This window comes from Cnephaeus nilssonii (genome assembly GCF_951640355.1).
Source record: "Cnephaeus nilssonii genome assembly, chromosome: 9".
NCBI classification, from domain to species: Eukaryota; Metazoa; Chordata; class Mammalia; order Chiroptera; family Vespertilionidae; genus Cnephaeus; species Cnephaeus nilssonii.
This window is the reverse complement of record NC_137080.1, coordinates 74,431,498-74,458,644: the sequence shown is the minus strand read 5'-3', so window position 1 is coordinate 74,458,644 and position 27,147 is coordinate 74,431,498. Positions and strand designations below refer to the sequence as shown.

Sequence of the window (27,147 nt, the reverse complement as noted above, 5' to 3'; positions counted from 1 at the left end):
TCATTCCATAGCTTGAGTAGCACTTTCTAACCCCTTCCTTTCCAATATCACTATTTTATGTTTGTGTAAGTGATTTATATGTCCTCACTTAGACCATCCAAATTGGTCTTCTCCGAATACACTACAGGAATTAACGGATGGAATTTAAGCAATAACACTAGAAACTCAAACAATTCTATAAAATCTCTTTATACATTTCACAAAGTAATTTAAACATTTTTTCTATCCCTTTTGAAATTTCCAGTGGTATTTTAGAAATACCAATTATACTGAAGGGTCAAGGATACAAAAAAAAAATGACAGAACACATTGAGCAATCAACTATAAGGCAGGTAGGCAGGACAAACAGAGTAGGCATTGTGGAGGTTATCTTAACCCCGTGGTCTGCAAACTGTGGCTCGCGAGCCATATGCGGCTCTTTGGCCCCTTGAGTGTGGCTCTTCCACCAAATACCACGGCCTGGGCGAGTCTATTTTGAAGAAGTGGCGCTAGAAGAAGTTTAAAAAATTTGGCTCTCAAAAGAAATTTCAATCGTTGTACTGTTGATATTTGGCTCTGTTGACTAATGAGTTTGCCGACCACTGTCTTAACCAATGCCTTCTCCCACATGCCTACTTCTCAGTGCTTCCTCTCAGGTCTTATTAGGTCCATCTCATACACAAAGTCCTCAGTTGCTCCAGGTCCTAACTTCTCTTTGGCCGTCTTATCATTTCCCCCTGAGCATTCTAACCTGCCCCCCCAAATTATTTGATATACCATCATTTACCCAAAACTAATAAATATGTACTTACATATATTCACATACACACCTAACGACTTACATTCCCACACTCACAAATATGTGTGGATACGGATGCTATCATTTTCAGTGGGTATGTATTTAGGCATATTCTATGCATATTCATGTTTATAAATAAACATATTTAAAAGTACAAGTTTATGAGCTATTAATGTATGTCCTTGTGAAAATGAGAACGACTAAGAATTTATCAACACTTGAAAAGTATTCAAATTTTTATTGGTGATAATAAATAAAATAGTGTTGTAAGAATGTGTTGGCAGAAATGTTAAAGCCAAAATGCATAAAATAAAAGATACACCATATAGACCAAATATAACTGTTCTGCCAAAGCAATAATACAAATAGCAACACTATATAAGAATATGCTCAGTATTTCTGTTTTTCATATGGTATATGAAAATTGTATAGTTTATGAGTGACTAGGCACAAATATAATTTTTTCATACTTATTTTTTCCTGAAATTTAATGAGATATCATTTTATAGTATGTCTCAGCCCATGTTAAGTATTTTAAACTTTCAGTAAGAGTCCTTTCTCGGCACTTTCTACCGTCCCTACTGGTTAATAGAAAATATTTCTAACTATACTATGAATCTAAAAATGGAAGAAAGTTATTACATGTAGTTTGAGTAAATAATCTGATACCTAGTTTTATGTGTGGCTTCATCAAAACTAGGTAAGTAGGAGTTCATACAAAGTTAATGACAAGTATTGTAGTTTTGTCGACAGTTTGAGAAGTGGGTTTTCTTGATCTTGCTTTCTAAAAGGGAAGGGAAGGTGGTGACTAATCTCATGGGGCATGTGGCTTCATCAGAAGTGGATAGTGCAGCTTCAAAGCCCCATGCTCCCTCTGAACAAAGTCGGCTGCTGTGGGGGGGGAAAAGTGAGAAATACTAACGCCGACCACAGAGAACTGGCCACCTCCACATTCCACACTTTCAGCACAGTTTTTAGAAATGCTGGGCAGAAACGGAAGGGCACAGCAAAGCTGCATCAAGCTGCATCTGTGATAGTGTAAATTCAACTCAAATGTTCCACCATAACCTGAGTGGCTGTGGTTCCTGAACTCCTTGTTTCTCAAAGGGAAGTGTCTCAATGTTCTCTTAGGTGTATACTGTGAGTGTTAGAACAACTCCCTGGTCATTCTGTTTTCCTTCTCATCCATTATATTTGGTTGATCAACTGGTTGCGTCCTATGCACCCTGACCGAGGCCTGGGATTGAACCTACAACCCAGGTACATGCCCTTGACTGGGAATAGAACCCTCAACCCTTTGGTGCACAGGCCAACATTCTAACCACTTAGCCACATAGACCAAGGCTCATCTATTATATTTTTTACCCTATGATCAATTCTATACAATTGGTTCCACTATCCTTACCTTTGTGCTGTTGGTGACAAATGAGATAAAATTATTGTTTTCTATGCTTCAAACAACCCATGTCTTATTAATAAAGATTTCTGATAAACCTTCCAATAGCACTTCAGCAATGAATTTGTCTGTTTTTCCCTTTACTGTACTATAGTGTGGTTTTAATCTACACACTATGGTTTTGGATGGCCAATTAGAAAAAAATAAAATAAAGAAGTAATGGTTGATGTAAAGTAAATCAATTTTTCCAACAGAAGTTATCTAGGAACTTTCAATGTAAATCTGACCTTTTGATAAGCCTTCGAGTCAATCGTACTTGCCCTGAGTTTGAGGTAGTTACTGGAAACAAAGACTGTATGTCTCAGAAATACCCTATACAACCTAAGTTTTTCAGTAAGTAGCTCAAAAACCAAAGGGCTGCTGGCAGGTATCAAGTGCAAGGAAAGGTTAGGAAAGGTTACAAAGAACTAGAGAATCATTTTAAAGAGTCTCTGAAGCAGGAGTGATTCATTCAGGTTCAAATGTTGGGTCTCAAAATAAACTAATGAAGGAAGCTGAGCTATAGCATCCTAGCCCATTTGTGACCATCTGCAGTTTGCTTCCTTAAAATGATAGATCAGCCCAGCCAGTGTGGCTTAGTGGTTGAGCATTGACCTATGAAACAGGAAGCCACAGTTCCATTTACAGTCAGGGCACGTGCCTGAGTTGCGGGCTCGATCCCCAGTAGGGGGCGTGCAGGAGGCAGCTGATCAATGATTCTCTCTCATCATTGATGTTTCTCTCTCTCTCCCTCTCCCTTTCTCTCTTGGAAATCAATTAAAAAATAATAAAATAAATAAAGTGATAAATTAATCTAGAATTTTTAAAAAGGTTATATTAAATGAGTACAAAATAATTTTCTTATAATTGAAGTTTCAATGGTTCAAAGGACTAAATAGGTATAGGAGAAGAAATATAGGCTTTGGAAGCTGACATAGGTTCAAGTCCAGTGCCTCTACCAGATTATGTAGCCTGGAGAGAGTTTTATTAACTCTCTGAGAATCTTTTTTTCAGATTAAAAATGACAATAATAGGATCTTCTCTGCAGACCTATAAGAGTTCAGTAGTTATGTAAAGTCGTTTTCAAAGTCATTGGAATAAGTTTGCTATCTGATAAAGAGTGGTTGACATTAACATTACTGTATAATTTCCAAGACCCTGGTTAATAATACTCTATTAACAATTAATGTATTTTCTCCTTAGTTTCCATTGTCTGGGGAGCTGTATCAGTAAATATATTACTATGACATACGTTTGATATTTTGCTGCCTATGGATTCTTCTAAGATTTTATGGTTTCCTGTCTTACATTTAAGTCCTTTATCCATTTTGAGTTTATTTTTGTGAATGCTGTAAGTTGATGGCCTAGTTTCATTTTTTTGTATGTATCTGACCAACTTTCCCAAAACCATTTATTGAAGAGACTGTCTTGACTCCATTGTATACTCTTGCCCCCTTTGTCAAATATTAATTGAGCATAATGGCTTGGGTCGATTTCTGGGCTCTCTGTTCTGTTCCATTGGTCTATATGTCTGTTCTTGTGCAGTACCAGGCAGTTTTGAGAACAATGGCTTTGTAATGTAGTTTGATATCTGGTATTGTGATCCCTCCAACTTTGTTCTTCTTTCTCAAGATTGCTGCAGCTATTCAGGGTCTTTTTTTTATTCCAGATGAATTTTTGGCAAGTTAGTTCTAGTTCTTAGAACTTTGCCATTGGTATTTTAAAGGGGATTGCATTGAATCTATAGATTGCTTTGGGTAGTATGGACATTTTAATAATGTTGATTCTACCAATCCATGAACACAGTATATTCTTCCATTTGTTTATGTCTTCCTCTATCTCTTTTTCATCCTGTAATTTTCTGAGTACAGGTCCTTTAACTCGTTGGTTAAGTTTATACCTATGTATCTTAATTTTTTGTTGCAATGGTAAATGGGATTGCTACATCAAAATAAAAAGGTCTGCACAGCAAAAGAAACCATCAACAAAACAAGAAAGCCCACTGCATGGAAGAACATACTAGTATTTGCCAATGTTATCTCTGATAAGGGTTTAATCTCCTAAATTTATAGGGAATTCATACAACTTAACAAAAGGAAGATAAACAATCCAATAAAAAAAATGGGCAAAGGACCTAAATAGACACTTTTCGAAAGAGGACATATAGAAAGCCAAGATACATATGAAAATATGTTCAAAGTCACTAATCATGAGAGAGATGCAAATCAAAACAACAATGCGGTACCATCTCACACCTGTCAGAATAGCTATCATCAACAATTCAACAAACGACAAGTGTTGGCGAGGATGCAGAGAAAAAGGAACCCTCGTGCACTGCTGTTGGGAATGCAGACTGGTGCAGGCACTGTGGAGAACAGTATGGAGTTTCCTCAAAAAACTGAAAATGGAACTCCCATTTGACCCAGCAACCCCACTTCTAGGAATATATCCCAAGAAACTAGAAACACCAATCAGAAAGGATACATGCACCCCATGTTCATAGCAGCACAATTTACAATAGCTAAGATTTGGAAACAGCCTAAGTGCCCATCAGATGAGTGGATTAGAAACCCGTGGTACATCTACACAATGGAATACTACACTGCTGTAAAAAAGAAGGAATTCTACCTTTTGCAACAGCATGGATGAAACTGGAGAGCATTATGCTAAGGGAAATAAGCCAGTCAGAGAAAGATAAATATCACATATGGGGGGGGGAGAGCAAGGACATGTGCTGGGGGGTGGGAGCAGCCTGGGAGAGGTCAATGGGGGAAGAAGGAGATTCATATAATACTTTAAACAAAAATAATTTAAATTTAAAAAAATGTAGAATTTTGTATCTCTATTTTTTAAAGGTGAGATCTTTTTTTAAAATAATTTTTATTTATTTTAGAGAGGAAGGGAAGAGACAGAAACATCAATGATGAGAATCACTGATAGGCTACCTCCCTCCATGTCCTCTACTGGGGATGGAGCCAGCAACCCAGGCATGTGTCCTTGTTCAGAATCAAACCCAGAACCCTTCAGTCCACAAGCCGACGCTCTATCCAGTGAGCCAAACCAGCTAGAGCATCTAATTAAACTATTCTTGCATTTGTCCCAAAGCAGCAAGTCTGTTGCAAATCTAGATAGAGCAGGTATGCTAAAATAATACCAATGCCGCTAAATAATGATTTTTTTTATTAAGGTGAATGATTGACATTTTAGTTAACAAGTTATCACTGTCTTTCCCATCAAAAGGTCGACATCTGTATATTCTTCAAAGAGCCCAGAGATTTAAGATATGTAGCTCTCTAGAGATGAGTATTTATGAAGGCTCATGTTTCACCTCCTTGAGCTCAAGTTTTCCTTTCAATATTTTCTAGAGCATACATTCAGCAGAATTAAATTAAATATTAAAATCTTGTCAGGAGGGAATGGGGACTAAGTGATAGCAGACATTCAGGAGTGAAAGTCTGAATAACTACATCTGTTTCTCCACAGGTCTTGCAAAATGTCTTTTAAGTACAGCCCGAAAACCTAGGCAAACAGAGCTCCAAATTGCCCTCGGCTTTTATGTTTGACCAGGTCCACCGCTTTCTGTAAAATGCAAGGTTTGAACTGTGTCACGGCATTTAAAAAATCAGAGACTTCTCAGCCCTTAAATCAAACTTCTCAAAAAGTAGAAATAGTGTCTAACTAAAGTAGGATTCATATTTGGACTTCAACATTAACCAATGATCAGCTTCTATTTCACAGTGAAATAAATACAGATTGAGGAAAGAATTTCAAAAGTGAATGCCAGACTCTGTAGACCCTGTGGGTTACAGATGTAGGAAAGTGGTGGCAGAAAGCCACTCCGCTTCCTTCAAGATCCAAAAACATTTGGAAGGAAACCCCAGAAGGAAAGACGTCTGACAGGCGTGTTCTCTTTGGGGTTTCCTGCCTCCTTATTTGCCAAGCTTCCTAGACCCCATCGCTTGTTAATGAAGTTCACCAAAAAGACTGTATAACTGCTGATTTCATAGAGTGAAAAATACATTAAAGGTATTTTTATACAGTTGAAGTTTCCTGCCATCTGCATTTCCCTACCTCACAAATCCAAGGAAGCGTGACTTGGAAAGTTACAAGCATAAGGTGACATTTGATGCGGTTACTATCAGTGGGATATTCAGCCCGAACACAGAATCCAAAACCAGAGACATGGATTAGACACTGCAATAGGGAAGCTGCCTCGCCCTGAGGGTGTCATTATACCATCGATTTTTCTACTACTTCTGTAAAATGCTGTTATGAGAAGATGCGTACCGTACCCTGTGTGAATTAACTGAATAAAAACACATTTATGAAAGGTGACTAAAAAGTTAAATTCTGCTTTCTCTGACCTTTACAATGATAGCCAAGAAAAACACACACAAGGTTTTCAATCTTCCAAATTAGCACCTGGATTTAAAAATATACATTATAGTGCAATGTGAAAACTAAATAAGAGCTAAAACTACTAATTGACAAAACTACTAGTTTACAAAAATATCTTTGATAAATAAATACATATATTTGCCAACTAGAAAATCAGTTAATTTGGCTAATGGCACCTGAAGTTTATATTATGGATTATACAAACTATTTAGTTCTATAAACATTTAAATAACATCTAAGTATTTATGTCTTCCACATAACAGAAAGGCAAATAAAATATAGTTTCACCCATTGAAAAGAACTCATTCTAACACTGCAAATTTTATATATTTAATAAAGTAATATTTCAATGTATTTAAATATATTTGGTAGGAAGCTTTGCATGTGTCCATTAATCACTACACAAGAATTAGGGTTGGCTGGGGGTGGGGTGGGGAGACGTGAAGAACATGAGAAACATGAGAAAAGTTTCACCATCTGCAAAAAGTGAGCATGCATCTTCAAATAAAATATAAAAAGGCAATTTTTAAGATTAGAGGCCTTTAAATTATTTTTTTTCTATAAGAGACAGATTAGATATGATAGAGATAGAGGTAGATGGATATATACATATATACATACTAGAGGCCCGGTGCATGACATTCGTGCACTGGGGGGGAGGGGGTCACTCAGCCCCGCCTGCACCCTTTCGCAGCCCTCGGGGGATGTCTGCCTGCCAGGGATCGGGCCTAAGCTGGCAGTCAGACATCCCTCTCACAGTCCATGGCTCTCGCAGTCCATGGCTCTAGCAGTCCAGGATCCCTCACTCCTTACTGCCCGCTTGCAACAGAGGTGGGAGAGGCTCCCACCACTGCCACTGTGCTTGCCAGCCATGAGCCTGCTGGCGAGCCTGGCTCTGGCTGTGCGGCGCTCCCCCTATGGGAGCACAGTGACCACCAAGGGGCAGCTGTGTTGAACAACTGCCCCCTGGTGGTCAGTGCGCATCATAGTGACCGGTCCTTCCGCCATTTGTTCGATTTGCATATTATACTTTTATTATATAGCATATATATGTATATACACACACACACACACACATATATATATATATATATATATATATATATATATATATATCGAGAGAGAGAGAGAGAGAGAGGAGAGAGAGGTAGATACAATGTATATTGATACGTATATATTCATACACATATATATTTATAACTAAATAACTCTCCATAATTTCACTATGTTAATTTTGCCCATAAATCTTCAATCATCTTATTTAACCAAGAATGCCTTCTATCTATCCAAATTCCACTTGACCTCAAATGAACCTCCAACACAAAGACTATTATCACCATTATCACTAACTCCCTCTGCTGTGGATTAGAATAATATTACAAGTGTGTGTTTTTAATTGAATTGCAAGAAAGGACTGCAAAAAAAAAAGTGGAATGAAGCAATGAACTTTCCAAGAAAAATGGCAATGAAGAATCAAGATGTGTCCTGGACAGTGCCTAAGGCACAGAAAGCTCTAGCAGTTCTATCTCCCATAACACATTGCTCCTCTTTCCCCACCGCGGTCCTCACCACCTTGCAAGTACCAAGACAGCCAGAATAGAGCTCTTCCTCTCTCCAGACCAGGGAAGGACATATTGGCTCCACCTATCTAAAGTGTGTTTGGAACTCACAGCCCTGGTCCCTTTCTCGTTGCCTAGAAACAATAGCTTTTGTGTTTTACATGTTTAAAGAATTTCCCCATTCCTGGGATTACTTGGCTTTTATATAAATGATATGAAAAAAAGTTTCAAAATATCAACTTAGATGAATCTGAATGTTTTAAATCATTTTTATATAAAGTTACCTTTATACAGAGTCTGATTTCAGAATGAATGTTTTGGGAACAAGATCTGTCAATCAATATTATTTTCTGTAAGAAAATAACAAAACAAAAAATGGCTCATCAGGATGGTTAGATCAATGAGAAGAAAGTAAAAAACACCTGAGTGTTCATTTAGGAATGAATTATCATCACTCAGGAAAGGGCGACTGTCCAAAAGGGAAGATGGAAAACTTCTGGTAATTTAAAGACAGCTTCCTGCCTGCTGAGTAGAAGTGACTAGGCACTACACTGTTGAAAAAGATGCCAGTGTTCAGAAATGTTCTGGGTGGTCTCACTGAAGTGTCCCCATGTCACTGTGCATTAAGGTCCACAAAATCAAAAATCCATAGGCTCAGGAAGAGAATCTGGATGCCCAAAGCAGCTACATGTATGAATAAAGAGTGCAAGTCCTGCTTAAGGCATTTATATGTAGTCAATTTTTTTAAAAAAAAATCTTCATTGCTGAAAGTATTACATATGTCCTCCTTTTCCCCCATTGACTTCTTCTAGCCTGCCCCCACCCCAGTCCTTCACTACCCTATTGTCTGTGTCTATGGGCTATGCATATATGCATATAAGGTCTTTGGTTGATCTCTTCCCATCCACCCACCCTCTCCCACTTGCCCTCTGAGATTCCACAGTCTGTTCCATGCTTCTGTGCCTCTGGATCTATTTTGTTCCTCAGTTTATTTTGTTCATTAGCTTCCACATGTGAGTGAGATCATGTGATATGTATCTTTCTCTGACTGGCTTATTTTGATTTTTAAGTGTAGTCTAGACCAAACAAGCCCATTTCCAGAGGTTAAATTTGGCTTACCTGTATAGCAACCAATTTGCATCTCCTTCTTAAACTAACAATACAGAGACTTGCAGGAGGAAACTGGGATTCTATGTTGCTTTTAGTATTAGGGCTACAATTTGGGCCATCGTTCCAAATCAGAATTTTTGTTCAAATATCCAAATATATGATTTTGCCTTATCTCTTATAATACCATCTGTCACATGAGAGAGGCCCATAAAATTATGGGTCTGCACAGTCTAGTCCCTTAGTTGATTAGGGAAAATAAAAAGTAACAAAAATAAAAGCTAAACTTGGAAAGGAATAGACGAGGAGAGAAGAAAGGGTCAGGGAAAGTTACAGCACAGAGTGAATAAGCATAGAGAAAGCCAGAAGACTTGGAGGAGTTCAGAGCTAATGAAAAAAACAAGAACACAGGGTCGGGGGAGGGAAGGATGTGAAAGCCAGCTGGAGTAAGAGAAAGCAAGGAATACAGGAGCCAACAGAAATCCAAGGACAGAAAGTATTGGAGATTGGAGGGAACAGGAAATGCATTGGAAACCAAGTTGTTTTTCCTTTTGTATCCAGCGCAATCCTATTCCAGGCAGAACTCTACTCTCAACCTCAAAGAGGATAGAAGGGAAGTTGAAACTCATAGGAGTTTCGTGATCAGGAGCCAGGAGCTCTGGAAAGGCAGTTTAGAGGAAACATGGTAAGACAGCAGGCCCTCTGACAGCAGATACAGGCATCGAAGGGTGGCACCATCACCCAGCACAGGGTTTCCTAAAATTATGTGAAGTATAAACACTAATGGTTGGGCTCCAATTCAGAGCTACTGAGTCAGAGTGTCCAGGACATTTTATAAACACTTCGGGTGATTTCATTCACTCAGAACGTTCAGGAAGCACTGGTATGGTGCTGAAAATTGGGGAGTCTGAAACTAGAATTTCCTGAATTCAGTTCCCAGCTCTGCTCTTCATTAGTTGTTGACCATGAGCAAGTTATTTCACCTTTCTGCATCTCAATTACTAAATCTATAAAACAGATTGCTGTGAGGCTTAAATGAGTTATTACACATTAAGTACTAGTAGTTACACAGTGCCTAGTACATACTGAATACTCAACAATGGTAGCTATATGCAAGTTCTTTGAATAGAAAACACATATAAAATAACATATTTTAATTGATTAAAAAAGAAATATGAGTAAGACATAAAAAGGCTGCATTTCTCATAAAATACCAGAGAGTATACTTCCCAACAGCACAGAGACCAAGCCACAACCCTCAGAGTTTGTGCCCCTTGGTCTCAGCATTCATGAGCCAGTCATTGTCTTTTGGGCATTAATATGTGAACAGCTTAACAAAATGCTTTTTTTCTCAAAAGCACATGTAAGTCCATTCAAATTCAAGGTGACTCCAAGATCTAGAGTCCCCATGCTCTTGGAATGCAATAATAAATCCAGGGCTTGGCTGAAGCTAAGACCCACATCCAGCACCAGCTGCTGGGGATCATTCACCTGGTAACCCACCTTATTTGACAGTTCTGTTCTCTTCAGTCATTTCCCAATAATTCATCCCCAACAATCATCTACTTCTTCTGTAGAACCCCACATAGTTCTCTGCCATTCTGCTAAAACTCAAGTCTTTATTTTTCCAGCTGGAAACCCAGCTCTATCATAACAAGCTCCACCACATTTTTAACTTATTTGGTGAATATTCTCAACATCTTCTGGTCTTAAATGAAGCCTCGATCACCCTGACCTATAAAGCTCTCATGTGGAGACTGCTCAGTCTCCTATACCTTGCTAAATGAATAGATAATAGATGGTATCTTTAGTTTCCATTACATCTTCAAGAAGGTTAATCCCTTTTACTTGTATAAAAACTCCTACTCATTTGTGATCCATGTGATTTGGCAATACCTTCCTTTACCCGTTTGAGAACTTGTATCCTTTACACACCGCAAGCATTAGAACTTAGTTTGCCATTATTCCCTTCAACCCAAATTTTGACACTATTTGGCAGAATAGTCAATGTCCTGGTGAACCACCCATCCAATATTTGATTTCCAGTGCAATTCACTGGAATTTCACTATATATCAGCTGCCATTAATTTGCATGGTCATGCAAAAGGCTTATTATTGCTTGTGACTGCTCACTTATTAATAGTCTCTGACTATATATGCCTATGTTTTCAACTTTCTATCTCTGTTGTGCCTTTGGCTTACTACAAGTCTTTGGAACTCTCCACTTTTACTTCATCTGTCAGATGTATTATGTCAACAAAGAGGATCCTGAGAATGGCATTGTACCTGGTAACACGCTGCTTGAGAAACCACAGTGTGATGATAATAATGAAAGAGACTTTTCTCAAGATGAATGAGGTCATTCTGTGAACTAAATCTTTTGCTCCAAACAATACTATTGATTTAAATATAAAATAATACTAAACTGTATAAAACACTCTCAAATGTAAATAAAAAGTGGTGAAGCTGATAAATGTGGTTAGACATATCAATAGTCACATCACATATAATAAAAGTTAAAGTCATCTAATTAAGGATTCAGACAATCAGACAAGTAGTTTATAAGGAATACATTTAAAGCAAAATAATAGAAAAATGGACATGTATTGTCTTAAGGCACTTTTAAAAGACTAAAATGACATGAGCTAAATTTTCAAATAAATAAAATTAAAATACTAACTCAGAACTCAGAAAAATAGAAAATAATTTTTTCAAAAAATAGAAATCAACAGTTAGCACATCACACATATGCATGCACAGATACAAGCATATGTATCTGGACAAGAGGACCAACAAACTTACAAAATGTTTTTTAATAAATTCATAAAATATGTAGACTTTTAAAAAAGCTTACTGAGTAAGTGAATGAGATTGATTATGAATAAATAAACCAGGATGAGATGAAACAAAATATTATAAAAGAAAAGTTTAAGAAGAATAAAATGTCTAACAAATTCCTGTCCACTAAATAGAAAGATTTGAGGTAAACTCATACCAACAGAGATAAAATATTATAAAGGAATTATAATCATTCATTGATTTATTAATTCAACAAATTTACTGAACTATGTCACACATAAAGAAGGAGTAAATAAGATATTGTTTTTTTCTAAAGCCAAAGACTGAAGTTGGGCATTTTTAAAATATCTTCTCTATCTCTCATAATTTATATTTATTGTGGAGATCATTGCAATAGTCTGTTTTTCCATAAAATATTCCTTTATATGAAGTAGCCAATCTTTTCATTTATTATTTTTGAATTTTAAATTGTTACTCTACACAAATTTCCAGCTATAAGATTGCCGGAATCTAATGTACTAGTATAGTATAATAATTACAGTCAATAATACTGTATCATATAATTGAAAGTTGTTAAGAGAGTATATCTTATATGTTCTTGCCACAAAAAAATGGTAATTATGTGAAGTGATGCAAGCATTAGTTAAGGTTATGCTGCTAATCATTTTGAAAGATATATGTGTATCAAATCTGTAAACCTTAAAGTTACACAATGTTATATCTCAACATGACTGTAAAAATACATTATGAAAGAATTACTCTAAATAGTGTTCATACTATATGGACTGTATCCACTTCAATTTGTGTAATATGGTAAATAAATATATTTTTAAATCCTCATTATATTGCAAAATTGGTATTTTTTACATTTCCCTGTTATACTGTTAATCTTTCAACTAGCTTGTTTGGAACAAACTGCTTACTGAGAAAAAACAGAAAATATGGATAAAATATTAATGAAAAACAGCTGTTTGATCATCATAGCGTTGCTAAGGTAGTGAGTACTGCAGTGGCCAATATACCACGCAGAAGAAAAACATAAGTGGTGATACCCACATTGAGCATGACTTTCCTCTTCAGGCATTTGCCAATTCCACATTAGCAGCTGGGAAGATCACCAGGGCTTCCAGAAGCCTTGGAGGCCAAGGAGGAAATCTTTTCAGTTCAGGTTCCAACAAGGAGGAGGCAGCCTGGTAAATACCTTAGGCTTTTTAATCCTAATAGGAGGACATGTTTTTATTGATTTTAGAGAGAGAGGAAGGGGGGAGAGAGAGAAACATCGATGTTAGAGAGAAACATCGATCAGTTGTTTCCGATAATCGCCCAGACTAGGGATCAAACCCACAAACTAGGAATGTGCCCTGAGTGGGAATCGAACTGGTAACGTTTTGGTGTATGGGACCAAAACCAACTGAAACACCTGGCCAGATAATACCATAAGCCTTTTTAATTCGAACCCCTGAAGAGCTAAAAAATAAAAGTAAGGGTGAGGAGAAAAGAACTAGACCTCAGAAATGAAGTAGGTCCAGTCTGAAACCAACTAAGCATCCAACCGGCTTAAAATAAGTTATCCTTACATTTACTGCCTGCTAGAAGCAAAAGTTAGATCTTTCTGTACTCACACCTGTTAAAATGGCTATTATCAAGAAGACAGGAAATAAGTGTTGGTGAGGATGTGGAGAAAACATAACATTTGTGTACTGTGGGTATATAAATTCGAGGAGCCACTATGAAAAACAGTATGTAAGATGCTCAAATATTTAAAAATAGAACTATCATTCAGTCCAGCAATTCTACTTCTAGATATTTATCTGAAGTAAATGAAATCACTATCTTGCAAAGATATCTGTACCCCATGTTCATTGCAGCATTATTTACAAGCTAAGACATGAATACAACCTAGGTGTCCATCCACAAAGAAAGTGTGGTGCATATGGTTTATATATACAAAATTTAATATTATTCAGCCATAAAAAAAAGACATTTCTGTTATTTGGGACAAGATAGATGGATTTGATGCTAATGAAGTAAATCAAATACAGAAAGACAAATACTGTATGATCATGCTTATATATGAAATCTAAAAAAAAAAACACCACAAAGTCATGGATACAGAGAACAAATGATAATTGCCACAGGCAGGGTGTGAGGCGTGAGTGAAATGGAGAAGAGGGGTAATAATCCTTTCTGGAGAAGGATAGTGTCACTCAATGCCTCAAATTATGTTTATAATTTTTTCAAATCAGATGTCACAATAAACTCAAAAATGAATAAGCATTCCAGGAGGAAAGATTCACGAAACAGATCCACAGGAGATCTGATAAATATTCAAGTATTTATGATAAAACAGAGAATTGTGGCAGAGAGCTAAAAACTGGTTTTAAAAATCACATATAAATATGTTAACTCACAAAGATAAATTGCATTGCCCATGAACACAGACAATAGGGTGGTGGAGGCCTGGGGTGGGAATGTGGTGGTATGGGGTAAGGGGGGAAATGGAGGGCACTTGTAATACTCTCAACAATAAAGATAAAAAATAAAAAGTATATGTAACTAAAATTAAGAATTCAATAAACTAGATTAATAGCAAATTAAAGAAAGCTAAAGAAGGAATTAGTGAAATGGAATACAGGTGAGAAGAAAATATATTCAAACTGGACATGGAGAGAAAAGAAAGAATGAAAAATCAAACAATGGGTATAAGAAATAAATTGGTCGAAGAAAACTTCTGAGATTCTTCAAACTATAGGTCCAAGGGAAGGGTCAGAAAAAGAAGCAGAAGCAATACTTGAAGAGAATGACTGAAAATTTTCCAAAACATATGAAAGCCAGCAATCATCAAGCCATAGATCCAAGAAGTGCTATGAACTATTAGCAGATACAAAGAAAAGTAAATCTAGACACATCATAGTCACACTGTTGGAAATTAAAGACAATAAAAAGAAAACACGAGATACATCATCATCAAAGAAACAAAAATAAGACTAATAGCATATTTCAATGTTTCTGGCTTGCATTGTACCTGTTGAAAATCTGGATTTTGTACTGCTATCATGTAGTTTAATTTTTATATGAAATATATATTTATAGTCAATATTCATTTATATTTATGCAAATTATATATGTATATGTGTGTACTGAAATACATGCAATTTCAAACAAAGAAAAACTGCAAGAATTCATCAGATTTTTTACTAAAGAAAATATAAAGCCAATACTTGTATTTGAAGGAAAATAATTTCAGATGAAAGAATGGAAATAAATGAATGAAGAGCAAAGGAAAGAAAAAATATGTGCATTAATATAAGTACATTGACTATGAATATATTAAAGTACTAATTTACATGTATATAAATACACCACATAGAGAATTAATGTAAACAATACGAAAAGCAGAAGGCAGTAAATGGAGTTATTTATATTTCCATTTTAATGACTTTAATAGTACTAATTTATATAATACACTACCAGGCCAGGTGCGTGGATTCGTGCACCTGTGGGGTCCCTTGGTCTGGCCTACACCCTCTCACAATCTGGGACCCCTCGAGGGATGTTGGATAGCCAGTTTCAGCCCGATCACCACAGGCCCAATCAGACAGGAGGGAGCCTGATCCTGTGCATTGAGCGTCTGTCCCGGTGGTCAGTGTGCATCATAGCGACTAGTCGACCAGTGGTTGGGTCAATCAGGCACTTAGGCTTTTATACCAGTACTAGAGGCCTGGTGCATGAAAATTCATGCACTGGAGGGGGGGTCCCTCAGCCCGGCCTGCCCCCTCTCACAGTCTGGGAGCCCTCAGGGGTGGGAGTCAATCAGGGGAAGGCAACACCCCATCACACCTCTGCTGCAGCCACTGCCGGCAGCACAATCCTCGGCCAGCCCTGGTTACCTGAGCCTTGGGTGGCCCTGGGCAGCTGGGCAGCCGCCATCTGAAGCTTACCTGCACCTTGGGCCAGCCCTCGGTGGCTGGGGGGCTGAGGGAACTGGGGGACTCTGGAGACAGATGCTAAGGGGACTGGGTACCTCCATCTTATTGCTATGGATGCCACCATCTTTGAGGGCATGGCATTCGATTAGCATATTCCCTCCTTATTGGCTGTGGACGCCACCATCTTTGAGGGTGTGGCATCAATTAGCATATTCCCTCCTTATTGGCTGTGGGCGTCTCCATCTTTGCGATGGAGGGTCAATTAGCATATTCCCTCTTTATTAGATAGGATATATAAATTAATAAGACAAGGTTGTGTGTCAACATAACAACTAAAAAAACAGTAAAAACAGTATAAAACTAACAAACTACTGCATAGGGAAAATAAATAATAAAAATACATAATACCAAAAAAAAAAAAAACATAAAAGAAAAAGAACACCTGAGACAAATAGAAAACAAACAATGGAATGGCACTTCGGCTCTCTTCTGAAAATTTCTCCCTAGTCATTCTAAGGTATTTAGTAAATGTACTAACAACTGCACAGTTGCAAACCAAAAAGCATATAATGCTCTGATTAATTTTAAGCAGAAAGTTAATATTTTTAGGCAAATTCCAGAGATCCTGCAACACCAAATACTTTACTTTGAATCCTAATTTTTGATGACAGCAAATGTAAGTTACAGGATCAGGATATGATGTAAAATAACTATAAATTTAATCTCATAATCTACAATTTTGCTTTTATAAATCTAATATATTTGAAATACTGTTTGTGTTAGAATTTAGGTTCTTGGGAATTTTATAGTTGCACTGGGGTATTAATATGTGAAGAAATTTAGCTACTGCTTAAGCAGCACTTGGAAATAAAAAAGGGATTGCTCTACTAGAAAACTTAAGTATAATCAAAATTTTAAAATATACTAATTCAGCCAGGTTCATCATACCCATTTTAAATGGGACAAAAATAAAACAGGCCCTTAGAGACCATTTAAATCACAAAATGATTCAGTTTAACCATTTGGTTAATTAAGGAAATTTTCTGCAAAACCAATGTCATTAGCAAAAAAATCAGAGACTCAAATATTTTAATTAGTGGAGCTGTGGCAGTGTAAGCCTTTCATGCACATTGATACATTTTTTATTTAATAAATAGTTAAATTCCAAATATGTGTATGTGTATATACACACACAGACACATACAATATTTAATTATATCCCAATAATTTATCAGGGAAATGTTACTATCTCTAATGTGTAAACTGAAATTTTAAGATTTAGCCAGGCTACTACTGCCTGCACAAAATCCCAGAATAAATTTGTCGCAGAAAAGGGTCTGGGTTTCCAATCTTTTACTCTCTAGCACATGATTCTTTCAAAATACAGTCTATCTGTCCCAACTGCAAACAAATAACTTCAAATCACGGGGGGTTCTGTTCAGGATTTTTCTGGAGATTCATGCTGAACAATTGATTAAGCACTGTGCTATCTTTTCACAGCCTCCAAAATCCATTTTCAACTCCTACCCTATCAAAACATGACTAGGTTCTACGAGATGAAAAGGTAAGACACAAACAATAATATTTGTCATTTATCACTAAGACCAAACTTCACTGACATCATGTATTCATTCCATCACTTTAACATACATTTCCCAAATATTTATCTTTGTACTATAATACACTAATCACTGCTTTGAACCCTAAAAAGTGCTGGTAAGAATTTCATGGTCCCCATACATATGTGATGCTTAAGGCCTAGAAGAGTAAACTAACAAGGCATTCTGTTACTAGTAGATACTGAGAATCCTCTGGGGAGTTCTGCCCTTACTTACATGAAGCTAAGAGTCTGGCAGGAAATTAAACATCAAATAATCACACAAAAAAGTACATATAATACACATCCTATCTAATAAAAGAGTAATATACAAATTGACCTTATCTCTGCTACACCCACAAGACACACCCACCAGCCAATCAGAAGCAAGTATGCAAATTAACCCAACCAAGATGGCTGTGGCTATGGAGAGAATGGGAGGCTTGGGTTTCCCTGGCAATGGAGAAAGCCAAGCTTTCCGCCTTCCCTGGCCTGCCTTGGCCTCCACTTAAAGCTACAAAGTTTCAATTATAGAAGATAAATAAATCCCAACAAAAATGGCTGCAGCCATGGAGCAAGCAGGGGGCTTGGCTCCGCTCAAGGCTACAAAGTTTCAATTATAGAAGATAAATAAATCCCAGATACCAGGGCCTCCACTTGGGTGGCCAGGGAACGTGACCAGCCTGCAAACCACCACAGGCCCCTTGCCCAGGCCGCCCCACGCCCCAAGGGAACCCCCACCCTGATCCGGGACACCCATCAGGGCAAACCAGCCGACCCACACCCATGCACCAGGCCTTTATCCTATCTAATAAAAGAATAATATGCAAATTGACTATCACTCCAACACACAAGATGGCTTCCCCCACGTGGTCAAAGATGACTGCCCCCATGTGGACACAAGATGGTCACCACAAGATGGCCAGCAAGGGAGGGCAGTTGGGAGGGACCAGGTCTGCAAGGAAGGGCAGTTGGGAGGGACCAGGCCTGCAAGGGAGGGCAGTTGGGGGTGATCAACCCTCAGGGGAGAGAAGTTAGGGGTGACCAGGCCGGCAGAGGAGGGATGTTGGGGGCAACTGGGCCTGCAGGGAAGGGCAGTTGGGGGGGACCCAGGCCTGCAGGGGAGAGCAGTTGGGGAGGGACCAGGCCTGCAGGGGAGGGCAGTTAGGGGGGACCAGGCCTGTAGGGGAGGGCAGTTAGGGGTGACCATGCCTGCAGGGGAGGGCAGTTAGGGGCAAACAGGCTGGCAGTGGAGCAGTTAGGCATCAATCAGGCTGGCAGGGGAGTGGATAGGGGGTGATCAGGCTGTCAGGCAGAAGCGGTTAGGGGCAATCAGGAAGGCAGGAAGGCAAGCAGTTGGGAGCCAGCAGTCCTGGATTGTGAGAGGGATGTTCGACTGCCCATTTAGGCCCAATCCAGTTTCGGGCCTAAACGGGCAGTCTGACATCCCTCAAGGGGTCCAAGATTGGAGAGGGTGCAGGCTGGGCTGAGGGACACACCCCCCATGCATGAATTTTGTACACCAGGCCTCTAGTTATATATAAAGATTAGTGCACTGTGCAATATATGGTAACAAGGCTACTTTCCTTGTGAATAAGAAAGATTTCATGAGAAAGAACATTTAAGTTGACATCTGAAGGATGAATAAAAGTTAGTTAGTTGGAAAAAAATCTTCCTAGAAGAGGGGAAACAAGCAAGGAATGTTGCCAAAGGAAACATTATTAGAGAACTCAAAGAAGGCCACTGTGGCAAAAATAGGAGAGAATAGCTTAAGATGATGTTGCAGAGAGACACAATGAAAAGACCATTTGAAGCTTCAGAGAACACACTAAAAGGGTTGTGTTCATTCCTAAAAGTGAGGGCAATTCATAGAACATTGTTTAAAAGGGGAGAAAAAAAAATGAATAGTATGATTCTATTTAAAAAAAGAAAAGAACATCTCCCAACTAGCTATACAGGCAGTGGGTTGAAGAAGGATTGCAATAGTCTAGTAGTCCATGAGAGATAATGCCATTTTAAAATTGATAGTAGCAGTAAAGTTGGAAAAATAGATTTAAGAGAAATTCAAAAGGTATAATTGCAGGACTTAATGACACCCTGGATGTAGAGAAATGCAAGTAAGGAGCTCTCTGTTTATGGCTTGCAGGACTAAATGAATTGTGATGGTGTTCCCTGTGATAGAAAATATTAGAGAAGTTCTGGGATTCTAAAGGGGGTGACATGAATCCACTTTTGGAAATGTTGAGTTTGAATTGCTTTTGAGATATCCAAGTGACGATGTCAAGTGAGTAGCTAAACATCTGGACTGGAACTTAAGAGAGAGATGGGAATATAAATCTGGAAGACACTGATACACAAACAGTAACTGAAACTTTGAGTGTAGATAAGAAGTCATAAAGAACGTGAACATTTAGACAGATACAGGCCACTGAGCCACTCTGGTTCCAACTGAGAGCCAGAGCTGGGGCTTAACGCACTTAAGGGCGTTGGTAAGCAGAAGCCGAGGAAGGCCCTAAATTACAGTCACGTGACAGGTGTCAACGCTGCCAGGAGTTCAAATTAGATAAGACGCAAAACATTACAATGCCATAAGACTGGGACTAAAATAGAATTGTGTACAAAATTCAGTGATAGCCCAGAAATGGGGCATCTCCTCTCAAAATAGAAAACAGTTGGTCAAAACAAGTGATTAAGCTGTGTTTGAGGAATGAATAGGAGTATCCCAGGCAAAGCAGTTGAGGGATAAAAAGGCAATATTTAGAGAAAGTATTGCTATTCCTCAAAAAGGAATAAAAAGTCTGCACTGGGGTGATGGATGTCAAAATTCTATGCCTCACATTCCTTGATCAGTCATCCCAGTCATTTTCAATTATCTTAGCTTCCACATCTTAACGGGGCAAAGGAGAAATCCTCACATAGCACCCTAGCTTTGATCCTTGTCCCCCGAACCCACAAAATCAGAACATGGCAGGCGAGAAACACAATGTTAACCCAGCAGCAAAAGTCATATAAAGCCTCAGCCTCAGGAAACAAAAGTTGAGAATTTCTAATTGATTATGTAACAGAATGAATATGAAAGTTAAAAGTTACTAAAAAGATCAAATCAGAATGTACAAAAATTAAATAGGATTTGTGAACATATGAGAAGCTAAAGACTAACGTTCCCTCTCTTACATTGTCAGCAGAAGCTTTGAGTCATATAACTATGGCCACCTTCTAAGGAAGTGGGAGCAAAGTATCTTTTTAAGAATCCACAAATGACAAGTGCTAAGTTCCAATTTGTAGACTACAATTTCACATATTGATACACTGAACTGAGAATACGCAAAATGAAAAACTATAGGAATCTTGAACATTAGAATAGTTGATTTAGAGCCACATAGTAAAATTGTGCTTATCTACTAAAATACTAAAATACAAGTTATTATTTTGTTCACAAGACACCAGTAAATCAGGAATCAACTTTTTCTGTATCCAGTAAAAGTCAAAAGAAATTGCTAACCCCTCCGTGTCTCTCCCCTTTGCCATGTTTTAACATTCATGTAACAATTATATCACCGTTATTACTGTGTGAGATTTAAATTTTAAAGGAAAAGCAAATGTCTATGTATTTTCCACATTTACCTGCCATTTCTGGTTGAGAATGCATTAAATCACGTGTATGTGGATACTCTTAAGATTGCTTTTCTCTAAAAATCGGCTTTCGGGAATTACATGGGATTAAATTTGGGTGTGAAATTGGTGTTTTCTACCATTATTTTCAAGCTTGCTCAAGTGTGTTGAAGCATAACTACATGGGGGACAATGAATGACATGATGGCTCCTTTCTTCCTACCATGTTTCCCTAACCTTCTATGTTGGCTTCTTTCCTTTTTCTGCTTCACATTCTGGCAAATTTGTCCTCTTTGTTGCGCAGTACACGAAAGGAACTGAAAATAAGGACACTGTCCTTGGCCGACTGCCCAAAACCACAAATGATATTATATAATGCGTCCCTTCCAACGGAAAAACAGATGGAACCCTTTCCTTCGGGGGACCTGCAAATGGCCACAGGTAGGGATTTTGCTGGGTCTGCTCTGTAGAGCGCGTCTACATGTTTACAGCAGAGAGACGTTGGGAAACCTCGTCAAGGGTGAGGCCCCACACCGCAGACTGCCGCAGGAAGGGCCATGGGGTGCGGAGGTGACACCACAGGGGGAGAGGCCCGCTGGCCGTGTGCAAGAGGGTGGGGACACCCTGGGCCGCGAGGTGGTACCTGCGCGGGGTCGAGCGCCCCTGGCACTGAATCCGCGATCCAGAGATGCTCCCGGAGAAGCTGCGGGTAGCTGAGGCAGTGCTTCACGGCGGAGGGCACATTCCCCATGGCGGGGCCGGGCTGCGGTCTGCGGTAGGCGGGAGCCCGGAGAGAGGGATGCGGGGCGGCACCGCGCTGCGAAACTGCGCCCGCTCGGGAGCGCGCCCTCCCCGTGCGCGCGGCGGGCACCAGCGCAGCTCCGCGCACTGCGGCGGCGCCCAGATGGCTGAGAGCGGGACGCACTGCGCCCCGGGCACCGGAGGTACCCGCCGCTGACGCCCGCAACACCGGAACCTGAGAAGAGAGGAAGGAACGGAGCCAGCGGACGTTCAGGTGCGGCGCATTTTTCACGCTGCGCTGGGCTGGCGCGCAGGGCTGGTTGCATCTGCACGCGATCCACTGAACTGACTTCTCACCTGATTCAGATCGTCCGCAGCAGGAAAGGGGTCTAATAAAAGGAAGAGGGCATGTGTTTTGTGTTGGTGAGTTTGCTCATTCCCAGCTGCAGCCTTTCGCGCTCAGTGTCCAGCATTGGACTCACTCGATTTTAAAATATTTTGAGGCGGTTTGCAAGGTTAAAATACATATACAAGCATCTAATAAAGAAGAAAATAGTGAAGGTGCAAAAATTGTTACAGATGATTTGGTAAGTCAGTAAGTTGTCAATAAGTTGGTCCTATAAGGACAGCTGAAATGGAATTGAGTTGCTTAAAAGACACATGACACGAAATTATTGAAGCCCTAAAGGCTAAATTCATTCGAATTGAAAATTCTGAAAGAAATCATAAGACTTTAGAAGGAGGTTGGGAAGAGGGTCCTGGGACAGACCACCTCCTTGCCTTCGCCCTCTCTCACAAACACACTTGCATCACCTGGACCCACTCTAAAACTCTAGGTTCATCAGCCTGCAACTGAAGAGCCATATTCATCAAGAATAGTCTCGTGCAACCACGTGTGCATGGCTAGGGATACCAGTCAGTCCCACCAGTTGTTGCAGCAACTATAAATCAGGAGCTGACTAATGCACACACAGTGGCACAACCAGATGAACTGGTTCAAAGATTACATTGTAAAACGTAGTATAATCCCACTTAGAATTTAGCACCCAGAATAAACAAACCATCATTACTACTTGTGAGGGTGGTGTGACTACCCACTAGCAACAGAAATCAGGGTGTAAGGACAAAATAAGACAAAGAAGGGGAGAGGTATCTTGTGGATTCTTTAGTGAAACAGAACTAAAATGGTCCAGGCGGGACCACTGGACTGAGGAGATCTTAGACTTCTCACAGCTTTGGCCACAGACTCTGAGCTACCTAACTGAAGTCATGCAACTATGAGAAACTTTTAAAACTCTCTAAAGTACCAATAGCTCCCATTCTTATTTATTTGAACATGACTTTTGTAGGTATATATACATAGGGCTAAATCTCTCTTATATGTTGTTTTCAGCAGAGCTCAATTGTTAATTATTTTCCTATCACAGCTGAAATGCAACATCAATGCCTACTACCATTTTTCTCCCCCTGGTGTAATTCTATAATAGGGAACTCGGTATTTGAAAGAATTTAAAAGGACCCAATTTGAACAACATGAATTTAGCAAAGTAACTGCAATGGAGTCAGTCATTCAAAACTTGAAAAAATTTTGACAATTACAGTTGAAATCTAAACTTCAGGGAAATACAACCTCTAAGATAAGCCAAATTGTTGTATGCACCTTTGCTACTGAGAAAAAGAACACCTAGATATGAACTTTACTGCTTAGTTTTCTGAATATGAAAGATTTTCAAAAAACATATCCCATTTAATTTAGCATAGTAGTAGTTTCTTTAAAAAAATCTTGTACATATAAAAATATTTGTTGGCAGTTTTATCTTAATTTATCTCATATGGAAAAATGCTATAAACTAAAAATTTTAACATATAGTTCTTATAACTACCAAAACCATTTGCAATAATGAAGACCAAATATCCTAAGAATGTTTAATTTTAGAAATAAAAGGGGATGAAAATAGATGTGCTTTTTCTGAAAAGTACAGTTTTATGTTAAATCTAATCAGTAATGCCTAAAATGCCTGAATTTGAGCAGTTAGTATTACTGTACTTCTTGCCTGTTTTTTTTTTCATGATTAAAATGGAAATTCTCAATATGTATCCTTATTATTGCAAATCTAAAGAGCTCTAGGTGTGGTAGGTAATGTATCTCTCTCCCCCCATATGATGGGTTAGGACAGTGGTCAGCAAACTGCGGCTTGCGAGCCACATGCGGCTCTTTGGCCCCTTGAGTTTTTAGCAAAGGCCAGCTTAGGAGTACCCTAATGAAGTTAATAACAATGTACCTACCTATATAGTTTAAATTTAAAAAATTTGGCTCTCAAAAGAAATTTCAATCATTGTATTGTTGATATTTGGCTCTGTTGACTAATCAGTTTGCTGACCACTGGGTTAGGAGACCTTGGCTCCATCAGAAAGTAATCACTTGTTAAAAATCAGGAATTTGGTTAGTGGCATATCCTGACCTGCACTCCATATTACTCTCACTGCACCATAGGACTTGTATTCGTATTTCATGGCATTTCAATCATTCAAACAGAGGACGATACAAAAATTCATTGCAAATTAAAAGGAACTAAATTTCCAGTTTTCTCTAGTGACTTTAAGTCACTTTTAAGTTATGGGCAAAATATTTTATTTTACCTGTCTGTCTTGAATTGTTCTCAACTCCCTTCTCTCTTTAACTCTGCACCCCAAATCCAATCTGTCAACCAGAAATGTTAAACATCTTGGACCCATCCGCTGTCTCTCTGTTCTTCTGTTAACTTCTCTCTGCTGCACTTCTTTGCTCTTTGAAAGGCACTGCCATAGAGCAGTGCTGATTTTGGATTATCTGGGAGGGGAGCCTGGCCCCTTTTAATTTTATTGTTCAGTTATAGTTTACATTTAAAATCATTTTGTATTGGCTTCAGATAAAATATTTACCACAGTTCTAACTTGTAAATGTTCCTGTGGTTGTTGTATTTCCACATATTATTTCAAAACATTCTGAGTTCCTGTCCCTTCTGGGAAAGTGAAGGTAGGAGCCAAGATATGCTGAATCGAACTAAGAACATTAAATTTATCCCGGAATACCTGAGGATCTTACAACATAGTTCTCATATCTTAATTAATCCACATGAAAGAAAACTAAACTGAAGCCACATATTCTTCATACCCAGTCCCATCATGTTCCCTCTCTTTTCTCCATATGAAATGATGACAATAGATTATAGAGTTGTGCTTTGCTCATATCCTAAACAAAGGCTCTCAAAAAAAAGAATGGGGAGGGGTTTGAATACCAGAAAGCAGTCAACCCCAAACCAGGTAGACTGACAGTATCAACCCCTCAAGTGCCAAGTCCTTGAGGGAGAAGGGTCCAGTTAAAACAACTTATCTTCAGAATCCCTTTGTTCCCAAAGATGATTATTTAAGAGTCTGTATGATGGCAACATGGATAGAATCAGAAGCAAATGAAAAAAATTAAATTGTAGTAGTAGTAAGTGCCAAACTGGCATGTAGTAAAAGTACCTACTGGGCAGGGATCAAAGACACATATGGTGAGTCTGAAACAATGATGTCATAGAACTTTGGCAAGTATCGCAAGAGTAATATGCTCCAGCCTTAAACAATACAAAAGAAAGAACGGAAACAACTTGGTTACCAATCCCGGATGATATCTACGGGGAAGTAAAGCTTTCATCATCTCAGTTTTATTGCTGAAAAATTTAGAAAGCTTCTCACAGACGTTATGTCTAGTTGATCTAAATTGATGGGAAGGATAACAGAGTGTTTTAAAACATTCTTGGCATTTGGTCACTAAAATCAAACTTCCATTAACAATAGCATTGTCCTGAAATAGAGCATTCTTTTGAGAATAAGTAATGATCTATTTTACCAGAGTAACACCCCACCCCAGGTTATGGATACCTGGCACTAGATACAGAAATCAGAACAAAGCTGCAGACCACATTTCTCCAGATGTAAAAGCCTATTTATTCTTTTACTAACTCAGAAGATTCCAAAAACATTAGCTTTGCCAAATATATTATATAATAAAAGATACAGACATCGCTGTTATTAGTTTATTAGATGGCTGCAGTGTACATAATTTTTGCCAACACTTATAAAAAGTATCTTTTAATTCCATTGCCTACAAACTCAGACTCTATTTGGAAAATAGAGTTTTTATCAATCAGTTGATATATTTTGATGTGTTACAGTAAACAGACCCTAACAGGTAAATTATATTAACTCTTGCCCACGGACGGTATCATTCGTTGAATCTGGATCAAGTACCATTGTATGAGAAGACAAGTCAATGCTGACTACAAATCCAAAGCACTTTGTGTTTTGTACTGCACATAGCCAGTGCTTAATAAATCTTAGCTTTCTTTTTCCTCTTATTGAATCATATCAGTTCACTGTTAAGAATGTATGTGACATTGCCACAGTTAAAGGGAATCTGAAAAACCCAAATTTAATTACTTCTATCGAACATTAGTTTAATCCACCAAGGTATTTTATGTGCTTTTTAAATCCGATACTCAATAGCTAATGGGAAAATAAATATAAACAGATATGCTTTTTTGACTTTAAAGATCTCACATTCAAATAGCAATATCAGATGAAAAATAGTTAGAAATATTAGGTGGTGCAGATACAATTTGATCAGAGAAATGTAAGAAATTAAATTCCAAAATTGTATAATCCTTGATAAAAAAAATTATAGCAGGATTTACATATTCATCAAATGCTTGTTGAGTAATTAATTGCATATAATTAGATAGGACACTATACTACTGTGTGGGGAGTAATAGTGAACAAGGCAGTCTTTAACACAAAAATAATACTTTGATTTGGTAGTGAAATATGATGCTGCTCAATTATCCACATGAGAGCAGTATGTTGATGAGTGCCAAGTGATAATATAAGTTGAGAACTGTAGAAGCAAAAGGAGTTGACTCCACCCACATTCTGCTGGGAAAATAAGAGAAGACTTCAGGAAGAATGCCACATTCAAGAGAGTTGGGCAGACTGCGTCCATTATAATGAAGGGAAGAAAAGGGGGGAAGAGAGAAAGATCAATTGACAACAGGCTACATTACTACCAAGAACCATCAAAATATAGATGTAGCTTTCACATAAAATTCTTCAAAAAATTACCTGATTTAATGATATTCTTATCTCCCTGGTTATCTCACTATGGGTATTAC

The 27,147-nt window shown here is 38.3% G+C and overlaps 1 protein-coding gene across 6 annotated transcripts in view; it reads right to left on the bottom strand.

The window, feature by feature from the left end:
• Positions 1-21,965, bottom strand: part of HMGCLL1 (3-hydroxy-3-methylglutaryl-CoA lyase like 1) — a gene marked incomplete at both ends in the record, with an annotated part of 179,632 nt that extends 157,667 nt beyond the window's left edge. For all 6 annotated transcript variants that reach the window (XM_079781200.1, XM_079781202.1, XM_079781201.1 and 3 more), the window contains one exon: positions 21,858-21,965. In XM_079781200.1, coding sequence (XP_079637326.1) covers positions 21,858-21,965 — 108 coding nt within the window. The remainder of the gene's footprint in view (positions 1-21,857) is intronic.
• Between the last annotated feature and the right edge of the window lie 5,182 nt (positions 21,966-27,147).